The following is a 21,819-nucleotide window of genomic DNA, read 5'->3' as shown; positions in this document are numbered from 1 at the left end:
GCTACCTTTGGGCGGAGAATGAGCGTTCGGCGATGCATAGTTTATCTTTGCGGTAAAAAAGACCGTGTAAATTTTCTTTTGTGACACCCTGTATATGTTTAGGCCTAAACATATTGTGAACATCCTCATTTTCCTACGTCCTCGGTGGATCGCAACGATTGGCTCTAGCGGGTCCTTTGCGTGAAACAGGACGCAGCGAAATCTAATTGCAAGGCTTTTGTCTCAGTTGCCATCAAACTTTCGCAAGATCTCCAAGCATACACCTTCTAATAAACTACGCAGTCAGAAGGCGCGACGGAGCTGGAGTCTCGCGAGTAAACCGCGCTGTATTTTGCAGCCTATACGCCCAGTTCCACGCGTCAGTGAGACCGGGTATTGATCGTTCTTCGCTTTGCATCCGGCTCGAGCCTCGTCTTTTGCTTGCGCTGCGCGACGGTCCTTGATGAGCTAGCACTACTGCCGAGGCTCCTCGATGCGAAAGTTGCGACGAGCACACTTCAACTTTCCCTGCTTCGTTTTTTTGTTTTTGTTCTTTTGTGGACGTTGTTATTTTGTCACCCGAACTAATTAGTCAGGGCGCAAAGTAAAAACGACGGTCAGATAGCCCCAGGCAAGTTCAAAGTAGAAAAAGCGAAAGTTTGAGGGAAGGGTAAAGAAGAAAAATGTGGTATTCGGTGTATTCAAGGCTTACTAAGAAGCATTCTTAAGCGTGTGCCGCATTTCCTGTACTATAGTGAGCATACGATAAAAAGCCCGCGAAAGCTAACTGCGGATGAATAAAAAAAAAAAGATCCTTAAAGAGTCTGAACTCGTGGCATACTCCGTGTTCCTTCCGTGAAGACCCCTTTCTTTAAGGGCGCCGCCATCTTGAAAATTTGGGCGCCGACGACGCCGTCTTGCGGCTTAAAGCTTGATATAACGGCTGATTCTGGCTACTCAGCTATATGGGTAGGCAACGGTGTTGGTATCAGGGGTTCTTGGCTAGACTTGGCTATGGTGGGCTACAATAACTTGACCGGAACTTGGCCGGTTGAATCGAGCTCGGTAAGTACAGGTCATCCCCATGATTCCTCGAAAGAAGGAGGACGACGGTGGGGTGCTTTGATTGAGTTTCCACGACGAAGGTGTATATGAGCAGTTTAATCTGATCTATGCAGGTAACCTCTCGGCATTTGATAGCTGCATCTTGAGTAATGCTACTTAGACATTTTCATACCCTCCACATGCCATGGAGCAATAGCGCGCTTTGCAGTGATAACTTAATCGGAGTACCTGCACCGGGTTGGAATCGGTCCTTTTGGCGTAGACGAAGTAGCTGTGAGCGTAAACATGACCATGAGTCTGCTACAAAGCCATTGGGATTTATGCACGCAATCGAGTGACTTCACAAATAGGGGTTCTTGTAGAACGCGTGAAGCTAAAGAGAACTGCAGTCACTCGCGGTGCAGCTTCTTCTGCTCATCGCACATTTTTGCGCAATCGTTGTTCTGCTCATTAAATTATTTGTGCACATGACGACGAAGCGCTGATAGCCAGACAATCGTAGATATTGGAAATTGTAACACGGGAAGAAGAAGCACTCTGAACTAACTCACGCACTACGTCCGTTACGAAGCCATCAAAAGAATGGACAACCAACTAGCCCGACGAATCAACTTGATGATCCGGCGGGCTAGATAATCATGATGATGGACCTAGCCCGCCAGATCATCTTAATGCAATTCCTGAGCCTTTTCGCCCATACCCTTGACTGTTGCATAACCTGTGTCAGCAGGCAATCCAAAAATGTACCGCGTCAAGGGTACGTCAGGTAAGCGCTGGTATGATGTTTTGCGAGGACGTCTATAGTGCAAACCTGGTGTAAATCCGCGCAAAAAATAAAAAAAATATTGTAAACGGCACACTATGTAAAAGCAGGGAAAAATGGCTGAAGAAGAAAGACAGGGGAAAAAAATGTATCCATCGAGTGACTGAGACGTTCTTTTTCCCTGTCTTTCTTCTTCGAGACATTTCCCTGCTTTTACTACAGTCTCGGGTTTTCTACATCATGATCAACATCCACCAGCTCGCCTGCGCACTCACTGTTTTTACACAATGTAAAGCAATTATTATTCTATTAGCAAACAAAGCAGATTCAGCCACAGGGAAATTATTTCTACCTTAATCTCTCATTCCGAAAAATCCGTCTTGTCATAAAGAACAATATTTAAAAAAAAAAAAAGAAGGACATTTAGAATTTTCTGTGATGCCGAATAAGAGAGAAGCTTTTGAGGAGGAGAAGGAAAGGATACGGAGGGGAGAGTCACATGTGACTTCACGTGATGCCACACCTAACGTCACGAGGGTAAATTTTCCCGCTAAATTTGGCGGGGAAATGTTTCCACTAAATTTTGTGGGGAAAGCTTCCTGCTAAATTTAACGGAAGAATTCTCCCCGCCAAATTTAAAGGAAAATTTCGCCGACGTAAGGTCACACGTAAAGTCACGTGTGACATCATTATGGGAAACGTCTCATATGCAACGCGCGGTTGCGCTGACGGCGACGGCGACGCCGCTTAAGTCGGAAACGGGCGCCTAAGAGCTGCGCTCTAAAACAAAATTATTGTATAGTTCGCATTTTTGGACAGCACGCGCCACGTAATATTAGAACTTTAAAACTACTTGTGTGGTCCTCGGACTATACAGTTCAGAGAATAGGGTAATGTAGACGTGCGTGCATGAGTATAACTACTAACTGTTACGTACACTCTAAAAAATACCTACGAGTCTACTTATGAGCAAAACACTGAAATAGCCAACCCCTGCCATCTACGAAATCAGCTCAGCGAATTATGAGGCGGAATATCCGTTTAGACCTAAAAATAAAGTCTGCCCTGTGGCATTACGCGATGCGAAGCGTCATGCACGCATCGCGTAATGCCTTAGCGCCGACTTAACTTTTGAGGTCTAAACTCTCCCACCTCGCTCGCGGATACCACGCGAGAAAAACAACAATAGCATCAAAGCTGAATTTAGAGCCTATCTATTTTGTTGCTTTTTTGGTCCTCTCGGCCGCTTTTTGCCGCACATTGACAGACGCTGATAGACTCTTGTAGTGCACCGTAGCTCGCGCATGATGGAACGCTGGAACGCCGTTTTAATGGTTGACTACTGCGAGCGCTGTAAAATGTTTTAGATGGTGGCGGAATAGCAGACGGACGAAGGCGAAAACGGATGCTGACAGGGAGCGTTCATGTCCGCGTCCTTGGGGCATGGCAGACGACAATAGATTATGGTGAAATAGGAGACGATGTCGAAAGCTGCCACGCGTCCGCTCGCACCACTAGCATCTCTTGTCAGACCAGAAACTATAAGCGGGATGTCGCGGTAGTAGTAGTAGTAAGCGTTGAAAAGGAAATTGTGGATAGGAAAAAGAGTCAAAGTTGTACGCGCACGAGGCGCATTTGTCACTGACTGGGGGATGTCGCGGAAGCGAGACACTAGGCTTGTTAGCGAGTTCGGCCGAGCATCCAAGCCAATCCAGTAGTAATAGGCGCCGCGGAAGCGAGACACTAGGCTTGTTAGCGAGTTCGGCCGAGCATCCAAGCCAATCCAGTAGTAATAGGCGGGGCAACTAATTTCTGGGCGGGGCTTAAAGCGGACTGTGACCTTCATCTAAATAGCCTCTATCGGCGTAAATACTGTTCGAATTTTTCTTTCTTCTCGTAGAAAAATTGGGGAAGAAATAAGTGTCCCATCTATGCGGATGCATGAATGCGACCGTAGCGTCGAATCGAGATGTGGCGCTGTTATTGGGTAGAAGGACAAGAAGCAGAGAGAGACTGTGCGCGTGTGATTGGTTCCCTCTTAATTCGATGCGCTGCTTTTGCCTTCATGTAAACGAGGCAATAGATGCTCGATGCAGCCTAAACAGTGCCTCCAGAGGATTGCACGCGTCGGGCAACTATGGTGCACCTAGTATTGATCCACCTGGAACTACGGCAACGCGGAATGCGGTGGTTCCCTTTGGTACACGTGCCGCAGAAAAGCCCGCGGGAAGCGACACATTTGCATCACACTCCGTTGGAAAAGTTCAGACGTCAAGTCCTTTCTTTGTCCTTTGTATGTCCATCTCTTTGTTTTGTTTTAAGTTGAAAGTAGTCGTAAAGTACTAAGCACGCTGCCGTTCACGCTCGCGTATGTACGCGAAGAATGCCGAATGTGTGTGTGTGTGTTCGTGCTTCGGCCGGCAGGGAATAAAGAGGGTTGAGGGAGCGGCACATTCGCCTCCATGGGACACACTGCAGTCTGGGACTGCATAAAGATGCTAAGATTATTCAGCACTGATTTCTGCTGCCTTCAACGTGCTCCGTCCGACTTGCCCGCGTATACAGAGGGACGAAAACGACGGCTGCAGTTTAAAATGCACGTTTTTTTTTTTTTGTCTTCTTCGTTCCGCGCACACCGGTAGAGCAGAAACTGCAAAAAGTAATATAAACAAATAGAGGAGTAAAACAAGGTTCAAGGAAAAAAAAAAAGAAAACAGGACAGGCCTCTCGAGATAAGCGTCGGAAGCGAGAGCAAGCGTCAAATCCCTGGCGGATTTAGACATTTTGCGAAAGCTTTAAGAGGCACACGCCCTTTGACGGGAAGCATTACTTTTGTCGCTGTCATCGCGTGCGCGTCGGAGTCGGGGCTCGCCCTGCATACGAACGAAGCGGCGCTGCCACGGTTCCGTTTTTGGTGTCCCCTCGGCTTCCTGCGTTTCTTTCCGTGGCACGAATGGAGCGGGTCGACGTCGTCGGTGGAAACGCTTTCGCTGACGTTACCGCCGAATCTTGAAGCGAGAAGGTCCACCTCAGTGAGAACCTCGAAATGTTGATGTTGTCCTTTTTTTCTTCACCTTGTATTTTCGGGCTTTTACGTTCAGATTTAAGGAGGACGTTCACCGAAAACCTCGTCAGTCTAACAACTGCGTCGGTATATTAAACAAAACCTGATGTAGTCGTACGTTCGGCGACTTAAAACTCCTTGTCTAATTTTCACTCCCAAAATCCTATAGACTCAACTTTCTCGCAGAGCATATGGGAGGGCCAATCGTTGAAGTCTACAAAGGAAGCTCTGCGAGGGACTCGGCTGATAAAATGTTCGTGCCTAAAACAAAATCAGTAAGCACTGTGCCATTGGTCATGAAAAAACCTCGTACTGAATGCCTCAGCCCATGCCGCTTTTTCTTTTTAAGTATGAACGTTAGAGCCTCGTCATTCGTGCATTGCAGTGATGGGCGGGAAAGTCGACGCTCACACGCTATACATGATTTGAGGTATAAATACAATATTTAGATTTCTTCCCTTAACCGAACTGAGGTTTGCCAAATTGAAACCTTTGGCAACGAAGCGTTTCTTTCATAAGAGCCAGGCGGTGCGATATCAAGAATGCTTGCACAACATCGAGTGTTCAATCGTTTCTGAGGTTAGCCAGAGCTCCACGGGCGAGCACTCGCGAGGAATCGCGACTTAGTAACGTACGCTGGTCACAAAGCTGGGCAGTTTGGATTGTATAGTCGGGTTACACCAAACGTACATTACATACGACCCCCTCATTCGGCGCTTTCATTCGATGTTACCCCTCCTGCTAATGTCAGTAACCCTACGGCGATAGTGACAGGAGAAAGCCGCTGACGCGGATCTGCTTAGAAAAACACTACGGATTTCTACGTGTAAAGAGAAGCACGACAAGCTCTTCCGCAAAAAGATACTTTCCTCTTTGGCAGAGCGAACGCCGAAGAGGTGGCGAGTTGCAGCGATGCGCAGTATTTCAAGCACAAATGTTTCAAATATTTAGTTAACATACTGTCAGTATTTTATATTTCGTATTTAATTACATGTTGGGGAATGCATTTGTCAACTCTATTTAAATGCCTAGTACCTAGTATTTTAAATGTAGCCCTATACAGAATTTCAGGTATTTCTCTTAACAATCGAATGCGGGCACTCTACGCGATTGGACTTGCATGAAAATAGTATAGAACTTGCTGCGACAGACGCAGAATAAGCACTGAAGCAAAAATGAAAAGTAAAACGAGGAATTAATGAAATGAGTACAGTTATTCCCCTTTTAATTGGGTGATTGAATGTTTTTGAACACGACGAATTACCGACGTTTTGTTTGAAACGTATGTGATGCATCAACTCAGCCTTTTAAATTAATCGTACAATGAATCAATACGTACCTTATGTTTTCTCCAGCTATGAAGGTATGACAAACTCGTTTTGTTTTTAGAGTTGCAGCATTCTTTTTAAGCATTTGATTCCTAGTATATATAAACTATACTCGTTATTTGGGCATGTTTATATTTTTAATTAGGGTTAAATTTAAGTTTGAGATGTCAGTTTAAAAAAAAAATGTATTTGAAAATGAAAACTGCAACGAGCGTGCACACGCTCGCTTTATTTGTATCTAGTATTTAAGTATTTTTCCTGAAATTAAGTTTTTGAAGAAGTATTTTGTGTTTGTATTTACAAATGTTTAAATATTCTTCTCATGCCTCCTGTTCGTCTGCTCTTCAGTGTTCGCTCTTCTGATATGGAAAGAGAGGAGGGCTTTCTGGGAGAAGCTTGTCCGGCCTTTGTTACCCTGCAACCGAATATGAGCTTACACATTCTCTTTGCGCATTCTTCAAAGAAGCTTCGGAACCTTAGTCGGACCGGCTTTCTTTTGAAAATCTCATGCCTTCCCTTTGTCTTTATCTTGAAGATGTTGTTTTCTTTTCTCTCTTCGTCGCTTCATTCGAGGCTCCGGAAATATGGTCCGTGCGCTTCTTTAGCGTTGTAACCCTTTTCCACAGGGAAAAAACAAAAACAAAAAACCTTTCACTCGATATGTTTGCTAACACAAATGAAGGTGTAATCGGTTAATCTTTATTGTGTTACTTAGCAAAAGTTTGGCGGTGTTTTTCTAGTTTTTTACTTACGTACACAATTTACCTGAACAAGAGAATACGTTATTCCAATTTCAGGGAAAATTTGTTTTTTGTTATATTTTTGCAACTACCGGGGTTCCGGAAAAAGTACCTGTTAAACAAGCATGAATAACATAATCTTCTTTATAAAAGAACTTGTACCGTATTTTCACTATAGCCCACACGAGGTGTGTACAGAACGCAGGGGCAAATTTGGGATAAAAAATAAAAGCCTTTGCTTAGGTTGTCCGCACCCGGTGCATAGTCTGCACGAAGATCAACTCTCGTTACCCAGAACGCTCCGAATAAAGATTGCTTTATCAAAACACGAAGCATCGTGAAAAACAAACCTCGTATAATTCGCACCTGCAGATAGTCCGCACTTTGCAAAAATTTTAAATTTCAAATATGTAAAGTTCGTGGAGATTACTCCGGAAAATACATTAATACAAACCTTAGATATGTATATGCAGAAACATTTGTATTTATGCAGGTACCCAAAGGGGCATCGGGGTTGAAGAAGGGAGTGACCATAACAAGAACTAACACTATAAAACGAGACATATGTGCGCATAGTTCAACGTCGGTCCTATGCAGTAATAGACGACGCAGACAATAGACAATTTAATTATGTTCTACCTAAAAGTAGAGCCTATAAAAACCTGACTGTGTTTTCATTCCAAATGTTGAGCCCAAATCACAAGTGTAAATCATTTTTGAACTTGGAGCGAACGTCATGTTCAGTGCAACGGCGTAGGCGTTTTTTGTTTAAGTTTAAAGATATATCGGCCTCTTGACCACCCGAGACCATAGAAAGGAACGTGGACAAAACCATAGTACACAGAGGTCTGTCTCGGACCTCTATATGTGTGTGTTTTGTCCACTTTTTGTTCCTAGCCTCGGGTGTTCAATATGTTGAACGTTCACTGTATACCTCCGTGGTTCACCAGCTCGCCTGAACCTTCTCCGCTTTTTAGTGTATTTTTAGCCCCTTCATCCACCATGTGTAAATTTCTGCAATCGTCTCTGCCAATTATTATTTATTTATTTATTGTCTGGGGGAGGTGTTGGGGGGATGTAAAGGGTCTAGACTTTTTGGTGTACCGTATTTTTTGGACGCCGTGTGCACCCGCACCAGGTGTATAGACCGCAAAGTAAAATTTAAGGGTAAACAAAAGATTTTTTACATATTCTGCATCTGGCGCATAGTGCGCACGTAAAAAAAGTTCATACACAGTACACATTGATAAATATTTGCTTCCTTAGCTTACAAGAAAACTTGTTTCTTACATAAAACGTCATTACATGCTTTCTTATTCAGAACATCCGTCATGTCTAGTCAGAATAAGCCATCTCGAAAAACAAATTGTTGTGTAGACGGCACCTGCAAATATACAACACCACGTAACATTTCAACATTTAGACGTCTATAATTTTAGGACTTTAGTGAGGTAAATACGGTATGCACTTACAACGGCAAAACATACGCCAGTCCCCTGCGAAACCCCACATGCCAACTGGGACGACGATCGCTATTCTCAATTATTTAACTGGTTAATCGATTACAATAGTTGGCGTAGATGAGCTTACTTTCCTGCGAGTGCACACGCGTAAGCGCTTCCGGTCAGCCGCGGAAGTGGCATTTATCGTCCTTCTTTCCGCAGACGTCGGTGGCTCTAGTGTGTGGTTCCAATGGGCTCATATCGCTGGCAACGCCTTAATATAGACAAATAAGCAGCAAACCATCACCCGTAAGGTCTGTAAGCTGTTCTTTTCTAGCTTAATTTGCAGAGAACCTTCGGCCTCACACACTGTAGTAAAATAAATAAAGTTGACAACTCTCACAATTTGAACGCATCGCAGCCAAACAAACATGCCCTACCTATCGTCTAGTTTTTTTCTGTTCTGCTATTGCTCTTTTTCTCGTTCTTTCTCTCGTGATTACCGATGTCAGCGCTTACGATATTCCGCCATTCTGCTTTCGTGTTTGCTCCCGCCGTAAAGCGGGAGTAAACAAAGTGGCAAAGGACACAAAATAAACAGAAAGTGAGGATGAATGAATGAATTCTATTATTGGCTACCTTTTTTTGTAACATCTGGTAATTCGCACACCTGACCTAAAACCGTCTGCCATAATCCACCTCTCTCCTTTCAGTTTTGCGCTAACTTTCGTGTGTAGTGAAATTGCGCGATACTGACGTTGATGGTGGAACTGATGTCGACGATAAGGACGATAATGACGATTATGATGATGACAATGATGATGATTAGAATGATGTTGATTATGATACTCAGTTTGACTTCTCTCTGGCTCTTGGCGCAGCCCGGGACCGTGGACCGGCCCTCGGTGCTCCATGTTCCGGGGGCATGGAGAGGGGCTCCCGTTTGGCCTTCCGGAGCGTCCCGCGCAGCCTGGGCAGGGCGCTGCTGCTGCTCGCCATCGTGCTGCTCGACCGCAATGACCCCTGCCACGGCCTCAGGCAGCGCGCCAAGCACCGCGGACACCGATGGGTCGCCGGTGAGGCTCGCCGTCCCGCCGCCGCAGTCTCCATTGGGGTGTCTGGAACGCGTCTTTGATTTTGACAGCGTCTTCAAAAGTGGTTCATCGATATCCTCATACGATGACGTCACAGATGTGTCTGCCGTTGCCTGCTGCGATCCTAACGGTAGCATGGCAGCGGAGGTGATCACGGCAGACGCCCGCTCTACTGTAGGCCGCTCCCCAGCTGGGTAGTTCACTGAAGCTTCTGAAGCCACGAGGCGGGACGTTGCGACACTGACTCTTGCGCTCTCTCGCCCCTTTAACCGAAACTTATACGATCAATGCGCAGGATCGCGACGTATACGACAACATGACATGCCGGATGCTGTGACATAATTGGTTGTTACTTGAGGACCACTTCAGATAGAACACCCCAGTCGAAGACGCTCCAGGCACTGTAGTTTTGGAATACATATAAACGGGACAAAGTATTTTTCTAATTGTTTTAATGAAATCTACCACTTTATATTTTTTATGTGATGCTGTTCGGTTTCGTCGAAAAACAAAATCTGTGCAGGTACAAGCGGTCATGGCATTTTGCTTAGTCATTGTTTCTGCGGAGGTGGCAGTTCGGAGAAGGTCCGCTTTGAGTGCCTCGTGCTTCGCTGCACGCACCCTGTAGGTTGCAGTGATTAGCGAATTTTGGGCTCTAGCTGCAGGGTGTTCGTGGCGAAATATTTTTGTAGATACTACTTTCGTGCTTTTGATATTGTTTTAAAGGGGCAGTAGAGAGCAATTCACGTCAACACTTTACAGGCGCAAAACTGCAAACTTATGGTGTAACTGTCACTCCACTGTAGGCTTACGCTCCAAAAAATTCGACTAGTCTACTTTTCCTATAGTACGCCAGTCACTGACAGAATGATAACGACCGGGCGTCTGTTTTGGAGGCTTTTTGTCTTCCGACGTGCATCGACGGCACCGCCACCCTTGAGGGTCACGATACACCAAACTGCTAGTGAAGCTAAGCAGCTCGCGCTGAAGGTGGCACAGCTTCCAAGACCTATGTGCCGTTTCGCATCCTGCCACCTACTGAAGTCACTGCCACATAAAAGGAGGCTCGGAAAATGCGTGATCACACGAAACATTATGTTCATCGCAATAGTGGACTGTTCGCTGCCCGGAAATGTTTTTTCTGGGTTGCCACCTTGTGTTTGTCCTATCCATTATTTTACCTAAAGTCTCTCGATTAACGCTTCGCTAAGTAGCGACAGCGATCAATGTGCCGACGCGCTCTGCCATTGGTTCATGCCCGCGTTCCGTCTCCGGTTAGGAAGAACATGGCGGATTTGACTCGACCTCACTCTTGGGTAACGGTTTAGTACCTTGGAATTTTAAAACCTATCCGCGTCCAGCCTTGTTTTATCTGGATTCTCACGTGACATGAACCGCGGGAGTAACTCTGAAGGTTTTAAACACAACCATGGTGGGCAAGTTACGAAGGGCATGGTGGACCGCGCGCTAGCAGACGACGGGAGTGAGGCGAGGAGGGCGGGGGATGTGGACTTGTCGCTGCCTGTTGTCCAGGGACCTTACTCTACGCTCGGGGTTTTTCATAATTATGGCAAATAGTTTTCTTCTTTCGTTGATTTCAATCTTTGACTCTCTGAATGCATACTTTGAGATTAAACGAGAATAATAAGAGCTTGTTTTGTTGCATGAAAAGGTGTAAGCGATATTACGTTTTTTTTTTATTTCTTCACGCTAAAGCACTCAGTAATGAACACCCCTAGCAGCTTCTTTTTTTAGTCGCACAGCCACTTGCTTAGACTGCGCGATAAACACCGTACCTTTTACTGAGCCATTTGAATGTAAGAATAATTTGTAAGAATAGTTAGCTCTCGTAAATTCCCACGTCTCAATAGTTGGCGCAAAGGATTGCATGGAGTGCTTTTTACAAATACACCACCAAATAAAAACGGCTAGATATTTAATATTATATTGTACTCAGTTATATTCGGGGTGTATTGCAGTGATTCACCTCCAGAAGTCCCTGGTGGCATACCGCATCAGGATGAACTCGGAAGTCCAATCACTGGCTTTCATTTAATAAAATTGAACTAAGGCCTACGATTAATGTTCTCAGAGCCTTGCGGTGTGGTTTATATATCAAAACTTCTAAGAGTTTGGGCAGTAAAGCATCATAAATGTGTAAGTTGCAGGCTAATTTCAACTTTGGGTGTTCGTGGACAACTTCAAAACAACAAAACCTATAATAAAGTTTGTTTGCCAGCACTTCAACAATATGATGGTTAACTCGGAGTGCTTATCAACTTGTTTTATCTAGCATAAAAGTCTCGTGTTTTCGCTAACTTCCCGAACTCGCAACATGTATGCGGCTTATCTCGGGCACCTGAGTTAGTTTCGAACAACCGTTGCAAACATACGAAAACTTCTTTATAAAAGCATCTCTATTTTTTCAAAAAAATACGCACTTTACTCGCTTTGTAGAAAAATAAAACGTGCTGACACAGGGAATTCCCGCAAGAATCGAATAGCAACGGTAGCTTCCAATCCTCAGCGCGGCTTGGCGCGTAAAATAACCCAATCATCACAAACACGTTGTTTGGCTCTGACTGAACGGGTCTACACGTTGTTTCCCGTCTACTTATTGAGCACCGTTCGCCAGGAACAGAAGCCCCACGCAGGGAGCGGGAGGCACGAAAGGGCCTAAGAGGCAATTGATGCGGTCAAAGGGAAAGCCCCTTTTTCCTCGCTCGCGAGGCCAGCCTGGGTCCCTCGAGAAATTTGTTTGTTGTCGGCCTGATCTGGCGTCCGCCGCGTTGTTATCGGAAGGCGCCGTGGTCTTCCCATCTCCAAAGGACAGTAACAAGGCGCCGGCATTTACGTTTTGGCGTGAGGCACCTCTGCTGTTTCGCTATATCTTTTGAAGCTCCTCCTCTACTCACTTCGGACCTAAGATGACAGCGTAGCGGAGGCTACGTTATCCCAGAGCCAGTGAACCGTGGTGCTAGCTTAAAGTCATCTCGCTCTTTGTGTGAGGGCTAGCAGCGAGCGGACGTCACGAGGTTCGAGGCTGGAACGGCGATTCGTACATCTTGGCTCGTAGCGACCACTCCAGTGTCAGCTTAATGGGGAAGGAACCGTGCGGCATTGCGCCAACAAAGTGGACATGTTGTGTTGTTGTTTTCTGAGGGAGCCGGCTTTGTTGGTCAAAGAGGGGATTGATGAGCTGGCTGACTGTCGGTGCGGGATGATGAGGAACAGGAGTTAGGGAGTCGGACAGTTTTGCAGGTAACGAAATTGACTTGACAAGGCTCGCAAGGGACACGCCTGAGAAGCAAACAACTGATAACGAAGAAAATGTTTCACGGAAGAAAGGAAAGAACGGCAAGAAAAAAAAAATGAAAAGACGGACAGGAATTGAGAAATAAAGATTGATGAAAAAAAAGGAATAGACGAGGATGACATAGGGTTAGGTATAAATAATATGAATGGAGAGAGGACGATGTGGACGGAGCGCTTAAAAGCTGGAAGCGAAAATAATGAATAAAAAGGGGGTAAAAAAAACGAGTGAGAAGAAAACTAAAAGCAACGAGAGTAAGAAAGATATATGCTAAAGTGAGGAAAATAAAGAAAAAAATACTCTGGGCTTGCTTACCAAACAAAGGAAGGTATCTGGCACACCTCAACGAAGGTATTAAGAATAATAGTGACAACATAAAACTTTCTAACAGTCAACCAAATATTTTTGTTTTCTAACACCGCGTCTTGACCGCATTTTGACAGGGTTTTCAACCGGCTACTTGAGGATACATAACCTCCATTTCGCCTCTTAGCCAGCAAGGCTAACAGAGAAGGAAAACATTAATGTAGCCGCGTCTAAATGTTTTTCTTCATCTAAAACTTAAAAAAAATGTACAAAAGCAAGATTGTAGTTAAGATATCGTAGGAAAAGTGTCAATGTCAAACGAAAACCAAAAAAAAATCGCGTCAATAATGCTGCACAAAATATATTCCTTCATAAATTGCTGTAAAAATGTTAAAAATGATAGACATTTTTGGGAACGCTCTTTGCGGTGTAGGAAATCTGGACTGCTACGTAGTAAATTAACAACAACTGCCGCAAACACTTATAAACATTAGGTTCTTAAATTTCACAATTTTGATTGCATTATATTTAAATAATAAAATATGGCGATATGAAACAACGATATTGAAAAACATTTTGTGCAACCTAGATCAAATACAATGTTTTCATTTGACTAGGATGTAAAGGAAGCAGTGCAACAATTTTTGTACATTCAGTAGGTAATTATCACTATTATGCCTTGACGTACATAACCTATGACGCACTCGTTAGCTTTTGTTTTACGCCATAGAAACCTCACAAAAAAAATAGTTATTGAAAAATTGGTAGCCTTCACCCCTTTAACCTCAGTCAGATCAAGTGACCCCGTGATCTGGTGTCGATTATATGTAGCTGATGTTCATTTCAGTCTCGCGCTTAAATTTGACAGAATTCGGTGAACAGTCGCTATTTTCGTTCGGAAATTTTCCCGACCGCAGCAATAGTACATGAGACACTCCGCGAATGTTGGCGGAGGCTCTGATTGCCATCAGCCAGAGTCGAGTGTTTATTCAGTCCATGAGCTGCATTTGGTCATTTTCACCAGGGGTCATCCCAGTGATTACGCCAATATGTCAAGATTTCAAAAACAAAATCTAAAATGAATAGACCTCTTTTGTCCTTTAAATTGCACCATAACAAAGATGCTCTAATGTCAGTAGCGTTGCGTGCAAGTATGTTTGGGTAACACTAGTTCCAGTGTACTTGTCTAAAGTAAGGAATATTTGAGCCCAATATTGTGGCGCATCCACTTTAAGTAATTACTCTCTATAAAATCAGGCGCTTCTACTCCCGTTCAAAGCATTGGGAGGTTCAATAACTGTAATCTATAGCGAAGGAGCTGGGTGAATAAAGAGGCTGAAAATACGCTTATTTTTAAAAGAAAGTCCGGCGCTGTGTTACTGAACTTGAGGCAAGTACGTGGAACGTCATCCTCAGTGTCAGAGCTCAAACTGTTCATTCAGGTATGAACACATTTCTGCACTGGTCATTCGTCGTGCTTCCTCCGATTGGCTCTCCCAAGTTCTTTGAGGGAATGTAGACACACCGAATATCTTAAATTGTGTGGACTCTTCAGTAACCTCAAGTGAATGAACGGTCGAACTATTTGCTAATCCTTTATGGTACAATCACTTAAGGCGAAGTGAGGACGAAGGTGGTATACGGACATAATGAAGCGATTTAGCAAACGGCAACTGATTATTTTTAGCCTTTTTAGTCCTCGCAATCTACATACAATTTATGAAAGAGGATATTATATAAGGTAGAACTAATTAACCAAAAGGCTCCTTGAGTTACGTGTGATTTTTATCACGTTAGATAACTGACCTAACGCGGTACTCCACGAGTAATGTATCGATAACTGAAATAATACTTAAAAAACAAGCGAGCTGGTGATGATTCCTGGTAATAAAACCCGATACTCAGCAACACAGAAGAGGACGAACACAACACAACGTCTCAAACACAGCTGAACGTTTATTTTTCAGACACTCGTTTATTCGTCATTCGTCGGCGGGGGGCAAGGAAGCGTTGCGAGGGAGTGGGGGATTAGCAATGGTGACAGTGGAGGGTGAGAAGTCAACTGCGTGGACGTTCTATTCGACTCTGTGGCGCCTAGGGCATGTGGCTGGCTGTGTGTGCGAGAAGGGCTGCTGACGTGGACTGGACGGGAGGAAGCGGCTTGACCTTCGGGACTGTGGACGTAGGGGGGGGGCACCCGGGGGGGCTCGCCTTTTTAAACGAGTGTCTGAAAAATAAACGTTCAGCTGTCTTTGAGACGTTGTGTTGTGTTCGTCCTCTTCTGTGTTCCTGAGTCTCGGGTTTTATTACCATGTATCGATACTCTGTTTGTTTGAAAATTTTATTTAATTTATTTTCTTTTTTTTTTGCTGGGCCTGGAAGCATTACTGAGAAGAATGAGTTTTAACACAAACATATATGAGTTTTGATAATTCAATTAATGCAAAGGTGCACGTGAGCTGGACAAGAATGATGAAAATAATCCCTGGAGTAGGGGAACAAGAGTGACAGAGGCCAAACCCAAATCTCCAAACACTGCTAGGTGACTGGTGCGCGACCGAAAAAATTCGCCTGGTCATTTATTGTATCAACGAACAAGGCAAAAAGAAGAACAATTGCTAAGAAACAAAGAAATAGTAATCAAAATTTTAAAGTTAGCAGGATCAGTTATTGAGACTAGGGGCGCGGGAAGGTGCTTCCAACCTATTAAGGTTCGAGGAAGAAAATATGCATTAAATGAAAACAATCTGACTATGGGGGATGCCTATCTTTAATTGGTGACTTGTTCGTGATGATGTGCAAGATGGTTTTCCAAATAATATTTCACGATGTGTGGAATCAGAGTGATACATTTTGTGAAAAGGACTTAAACGAGATAGTTTTCTATGAACAAAGAGGTTAGAAAAGGATAGAGATGCTTTCATAGAGGTGGCGCTAGCTGTGGGATGATAGTTTGAGGGAATGAAACGAGCAGAACGATTTTGGATGGCCTCAGCAGCAGATGCCGGAGTGATACCGGTGTCTTAGATAAAGGCAGCGCATTCCAATTTAGACCGAACTAAAGCTTTACATAAAATAAGCGTTAGACATACAAGAGTTAGCGAAAAGTTTATTTTTAAATAGCCTAGTAATTGATCATGTTGAATATACCTGAGACTGGGGTAGAAAAACATAAAAGTCGAAGAAACAGAACGGGACAGGACGACGTCTCAAACTCAGCTCTCAGGGAGCTGAGTTTGAGACATCGTCCTGTCCCGTTCTGTTTCTTCGACTTTTATGTTTTTCTACACCAGCCTCAGGTATATTCAACATGGTTAACATCCACCAGCTCGCCTGCACCCTTACTATTGTATAGTAATTGATTACCGCTTTTAGTGGAATAATCAATATGAATATTTCAGGAAAGGTTATTCGCGAGATGAACACCAATATATTTATAAAATTAAACGAGAAGCAGAATTGAATTATTGATGTACTAGGAAAAACAGGTGTTATTTTGACGGGGAACTTTCATAATTCTGCATTTAGAAGTGTTACGTTCCATGAGCCAATCTGCACGCCAATGAGTGACATTATTAATGTGATTTTTAACGACGGAGGTGTCGTAATCGTTGAAAAAATTTATTTCTAAATAACAATCGTCAGCATAAAGGCTTAAGAAAGAGGAGACACGTGAAGGAATCTTGTTAATAAAACAATTAAATGGTTGTGCCTAGTACGAAACCCTGTGGGACACCGGAGCTACCGTGCGAGTGTAATGAACTGGTTCCGGCAGCCTGAACAAATGGGGTGCCGTTTGTTAGAAACCATTTTATCCAAGCGAGTACATTATAATCTATGTTTAGGTTACGAAGTTAATGAAGAAACAGCACGTGAGGGACCTTGTTGAAAGCTTTAGAAAAATCTAGAAATATGCAATCAGTCCTGAAACCACGGTCCAGGGTGACGTGAAGGTGATGAGAGAAAGTATGAAGTTGGGTTTTACATTAGTAAAATTTGCGGAAGCCGTGCTGTGCAGAATTGGCAAGCAGACGCAAGTCTTTTCATGAACTTTGGTTGCCTGCCATTATCATAATTTTGTTGAGTGGATCACTATTATTCGTCCCAAATATTTACCCCAAAGCGATTTCTTTCAGCATTCGTATACGATGACAATAATTTTGATATACGCTCCACAACAGGTCATGACATACTACGCTTTCAATCTAATAAATTAAAAAAAAATCTTATTAGCGTCGATAGACAACAATATAAACACGCCATATAAACAAGTAACCTGATTTACATGGAGGAAGGACATAAAGTAAATCAAATATTGCCAGGGTTAATGTATACATAAGACATTGTACTCCTAGCCGAAAGTCGTGAGACAATACAGAAACTGATTAGGATTTCCAACAGAAAAGGGGACAGTTTAGGCCTAAAATTCACTAGAGACAAGTGAGGTATAATAGTTTTTAATGACGAGAAAGGGTAACCCCTGGAGATACAGGACACAATGATAGAACGCGTAGAAACGTACAAATACATGAAAGTATGGTTAAGTGAGGGAATTATGCGTCTAGAAGAACAAGAAGATATTGTAATGAAGAAAGAGAAACGAGATTTAGCTATTATAAAACACAGAGCACTCGGGAACTATAATAGATATGAAGTCGTTAGGGTGTGTGGAAGGGAGTCAGTGCCAGGACTGTCCTTTGGGAATGCGGTATTGTGTATGAGGTCAGAAATCCAGGCAGGTTTAGAGATACAGCAAAGGAGTGTGAGATAGGGTGGCATTGTGGGCACATGGGAATACACCAAATGAAGGAGTACAGAGGGATATGGGTTGGGCATCTTTCGACAGTAGAGAAGCGATCAGTAAAGTAAGATTTGAACAAAAACTAGCTGAAATTGAGTATACACGATGGGCAGCGAAAGTATACAAGTATCTCTATATGCAAAGTCTAAACACTAAGTGGACAAACCGAACCCGCAAGCTGAGATCTAAATACATTCAACGAGATGGGGTCGATCAGAGCACATCAGTAGAAAAGAGAGTGAAGAAAACAGAGAGGGAATTGTGGGAAGCGAGAATGCAGTAGATGTCAGCTTTAACAATATACAGGGCACAAAAGCAATAAATTAAAAAGGAACAGTTGTACGATAATTCATTGGGGAGCTGTTTGCTGTTTGAAGCTAGAACGGGGGTTCTAACAACGAAAACATATAAGGCTAAATTCCAGTATATAGACACTCTATCCGGCATATGCAAACGCGAGAGGGAAGCTTTAGAACATGTAATTTTAAGGTACATGGGAACTTGTCCGACCCTCTTGTTGGGGGGGGGGGGGGGGGATGACTACGAATTTGGAAGGGGCATTGGAATTTGTAGACATGGATGGACGAATGGAATTGAAAGAATTTCGGTAACCAAGATGAGATTAGAAAATTGGTGGAAAAGATCTAGGGAGGGATAAAAATGTAGATAATAATAAGCAATGAAAACATTTTAGAATTGGAGGGGGGTTGTGTTAGAACGAAATTTACACAAATTAAAAACAAAAGAAGGGATGACGAAATGTTAGGCTAGATGGCGCAAGCTGCCGCCCGTTACAAAGGGCACAGCCAATTACCATCCACCCATCCATCCATCCATCCAATATCTTGTAGACAAAAGGAACATTACGCTGATCAAACAAAACAAAACCAGAGGAAGAAAGAGTAGAGGTTTCGGTGGAAGGATAAAGTTTCCTCTTCAATTAAATTGGGTGTGTCTTTGGTAGATTATAGTCTCCTTGAAATAATGAAATGGGTCTTCAAAGCCTAAGCGCGGCATGTGTGCCCGACGGAAACGAGGTATTTTGATGTTCGAAGTACATTTAATGTTTTTTTTTCTTGAAACAATTACGTGAAACATTTTGCGCTCAGTTTCTTAGTCTCACTAACATTGTGGCTTTAGGGGTATTCGGAAGATCTTCGGAGGCTGAAACAAGTAGCGGACTGAATGTGTAACTTCTTTTGTAAGAAAAGAAAAAAAAAGGCTGCTTGTGTTTCCTGCCGCTCAACAGGAAAAGAACGTTATAACCAATTACATGGGCTTAAACGTTTTGTTTATTCTTTCTAGATGCTAAAACAAAAACAAACAAATAACTCCATGCAGGCTTATACTTTGCGAAAAAAATACCCTAATAATTCAGTGCTCTTTTCTTCAATTCATTAGAATAACGAATAAAAAGCAAACCTGGGTGGCAATGAAATAATTGCAATTTATGTGTATATCTTTCCAAAAGGCAAACACAAGCTTAACCCACGTATCCAGAGGGCATAGCGTATTAATTATATTGCAATTAAATGCAAAGGTGCATGCGAGCTGGACAAGAATGACGAAAATAATCCCTGGAGAAGGGGAGCAAGAGTGACAAAGGACAAACACAAAGCTGTGTTTGGAGATTTGTGTTTGTCCTTTGTCCCTTTTGTACCCCTTCTCCATGGAATATATTGTAAAAGCTTGGTCTGCTGGGCAAGTTGGTAGTGGACATTCATACTAAAAAAAGCGCAAAAGAGACAGGACAAAAAGACGAAGAAGCACACAGGACAAACAAAGCGTTTGTCCTGTGTGCTTCTTCGTCTTTTTGTCCTGTCTCTTTTGCGCTATTTTTAATATGAATGTCCATGAAATATTTTGTAATAGAGAATTAAGTTTTCCTACGAACTTACTATACTGTCCGTTTCTCGCTCCAGTTTATCTTTACTTATAAATTGCACGATAGCTCTGTTATTGCGTAAATACTTCGCATAACAAATTTCCTAGCCATTGCGCAGTCTTGCCTGAACAAACACAAGGGTGATAACTTTTAAGGTAGTTTATAACGGTATTTTTGTGAGTTATTTTATGCTGCCTTATTTTTGTATATACAGTTTTTTTTTATTCTTTCAGATTTGTTTAAAAAATAGCCTTGTAAGCTACACCTATGCGGTTTGTGCAGTTAATTTATTCGGCCAAGAGGACTTAGTATAGGGTGATATTCGCAACTATCAGTCGGCTAATTAAGTAAAATTTGTAAATTAGCTTTTTAATTAGTGAAAATAGACATATAGTTCCAAAAGGAAACTTGCTGAGCATCATCAAAAACCACTAAATCAACTCTTTTTAGAAGAATATAATGCCGGGGCAGCATTTTACGGCGTTCCGTAAAATTGCTCCATTTGGACGCGTTTCAAGTTTGCGGTTTCTTTTTGAAGCGCATCCCCGCGCCCGCGGTCTTGCTCCCCATTGGCTGAGACGCGCAACACACGTGTTCCCTGCTTCCCTCCATTCTACGGGGGAGGCGAGTGAGTGGCTTCGCGCCGCGACCACCGGGGAGCAGGACCGCGGGCGCGGGGATGCGCTTCAACAAGAAACCGAAATCTAGAAACGCGACCGAATTGAGCGTTTTTACGGAACGCCGTGAAATGCTGCCCCGGCATTATATCCTTCTAAAAAGAGTTGATTCAGATGTTTTCGATGATGCTCAGCAAGTTGCTCTTTGGAACTATATGTCTATTTGCACTAATTAAAAAGCTAATTTACAAATTTTACTTAATTAGCCGACTGATAGTTGCGAATATCACCCTATACTATGTCCCCTTGGCCGAATAAATCCACTGCACAAACCGCATAGGTGTAGCTTACAAGGCTATTTCTAAACGAATCTGAAAGTATATAAAAAACACCCTGCATATTAGATCAGTAATAAAAAAAGACCTGTATAGCTGTTAAATAAGAATACGTGAAATTATAAAACAGAGAGCACGGGGACCGAAACAAAACTTCTTTCTGTTTCCGTCCCCGTCCCCTATGTTTCACCTTTTCATGTGTTCGTATCTATTCATCAACTCGGCTATCTTTCAATTATTAATTAGTTAAGTTTTTAAAGTTACAAAATTTTGACGAACTTTTAAGTACGCGGAGATAAGAGAAAAGACTGTGCAGATTTCTCATTCGAGTGTTTGAGCAGGATAAGCAAGTAAGGCCAAGTTTGCCACAAAAACATGTTGTGTTTAAAGCAGTATTAAAAATAATAATCTAAAGAACGACTTGCGTGGATGCCGATGTAGCCTTCTGGCATTTATTTGGTTTCTTTTTGTTGTTATTCCTATGTCCCCGTTTGTTGCGCGCTGTTTTTCATTTTGTCCTCTCCTAGCTCTCGTTCGTTTCTCTCTCTCTCCCTGTATCTCTCTCTCTCCCTCTCTCTCTCTCTTTATATATATATGCACATATACTCATATATTGATTCGATGCTATCAGCCGTCAACTGGCCAATGCAGGAGTGGGCATATATTCAGAAAGAACACTTTATAATGGATAGCAGACATTCATTTAGACATCAAATTTGAGACAAGGTTTTGTACAAACAAAAATGAACTTGCAGTATTAACATTAACTGTTTCAGGGCACGTTATTCCAATCGTATATAGATCTAACAAAAAATAAATAAAAACGAGAATTCAGAGACATCCACGAAGTATTTGTAAGGATCAATAGGCCTGTTAGGTTTATTTCTAAAAAAATATTTGGATTGAAGTTTCTATTTATTTACATTTGTTAATTTTTTTGTGAATCAATAATAATTGAAAATAATAATTTTAACCAATTTATTATTATGTCCGTCTGCTCCCTGAATAAAAACATTTCGATTTCGCAATTCAGGGAATGAATATATATATACACACATTCAACAAACAAGTCACAGATTTGGGGTTT

The 21,819-nt window shown here is 42.7% G+C and overlaps 1 protein-coding gene across 1 annotated transcript in view; it reads left to right on the top strand.

Annotated features, from left to right (window-relative positions):
* LOC8038693 (thrombospondin type-1 domain-containing protein 7A) overlaps positions 1-21,819 on the top strand; it is a 287,547-nt gene that overhangs the window by 51,312 nt on the left and 214,416 nt on the right. Inside the window, exon 2 of the mRNA XM_042294639.1 lies at positions 9,263-9,457. Within this exon, the coding sequence (XP_042150573.1) occupies positions 9,263-9,457 (195 nt within the window). The remainder of the gene's footprint in view (positions 1-9,262; positions 9,458-21,819) is intronic.

Source organism: Ixodes scapularis, unplaced genomic scaffold, assembly GCF_016920785.2.
Source record: "Ixodes scapularis isolate PalLabHiFi unplaced genomic scaffold, ASM1692078v2 PGA_scaffold0__279_contigs__length_252992795, whole genome shotgun sequence".
In the NCBI taxonomy this organism is placed as follows: domain Eukaryota; kingdom Metazoa; phylum Arthropoda; class Arachnida; order Ixodida; family Ixodidae; genus Ixodes; species Ixodes scapularis.
This window is presented reverse-complemented; position numbering and strand designations above follow the sequence as displayed.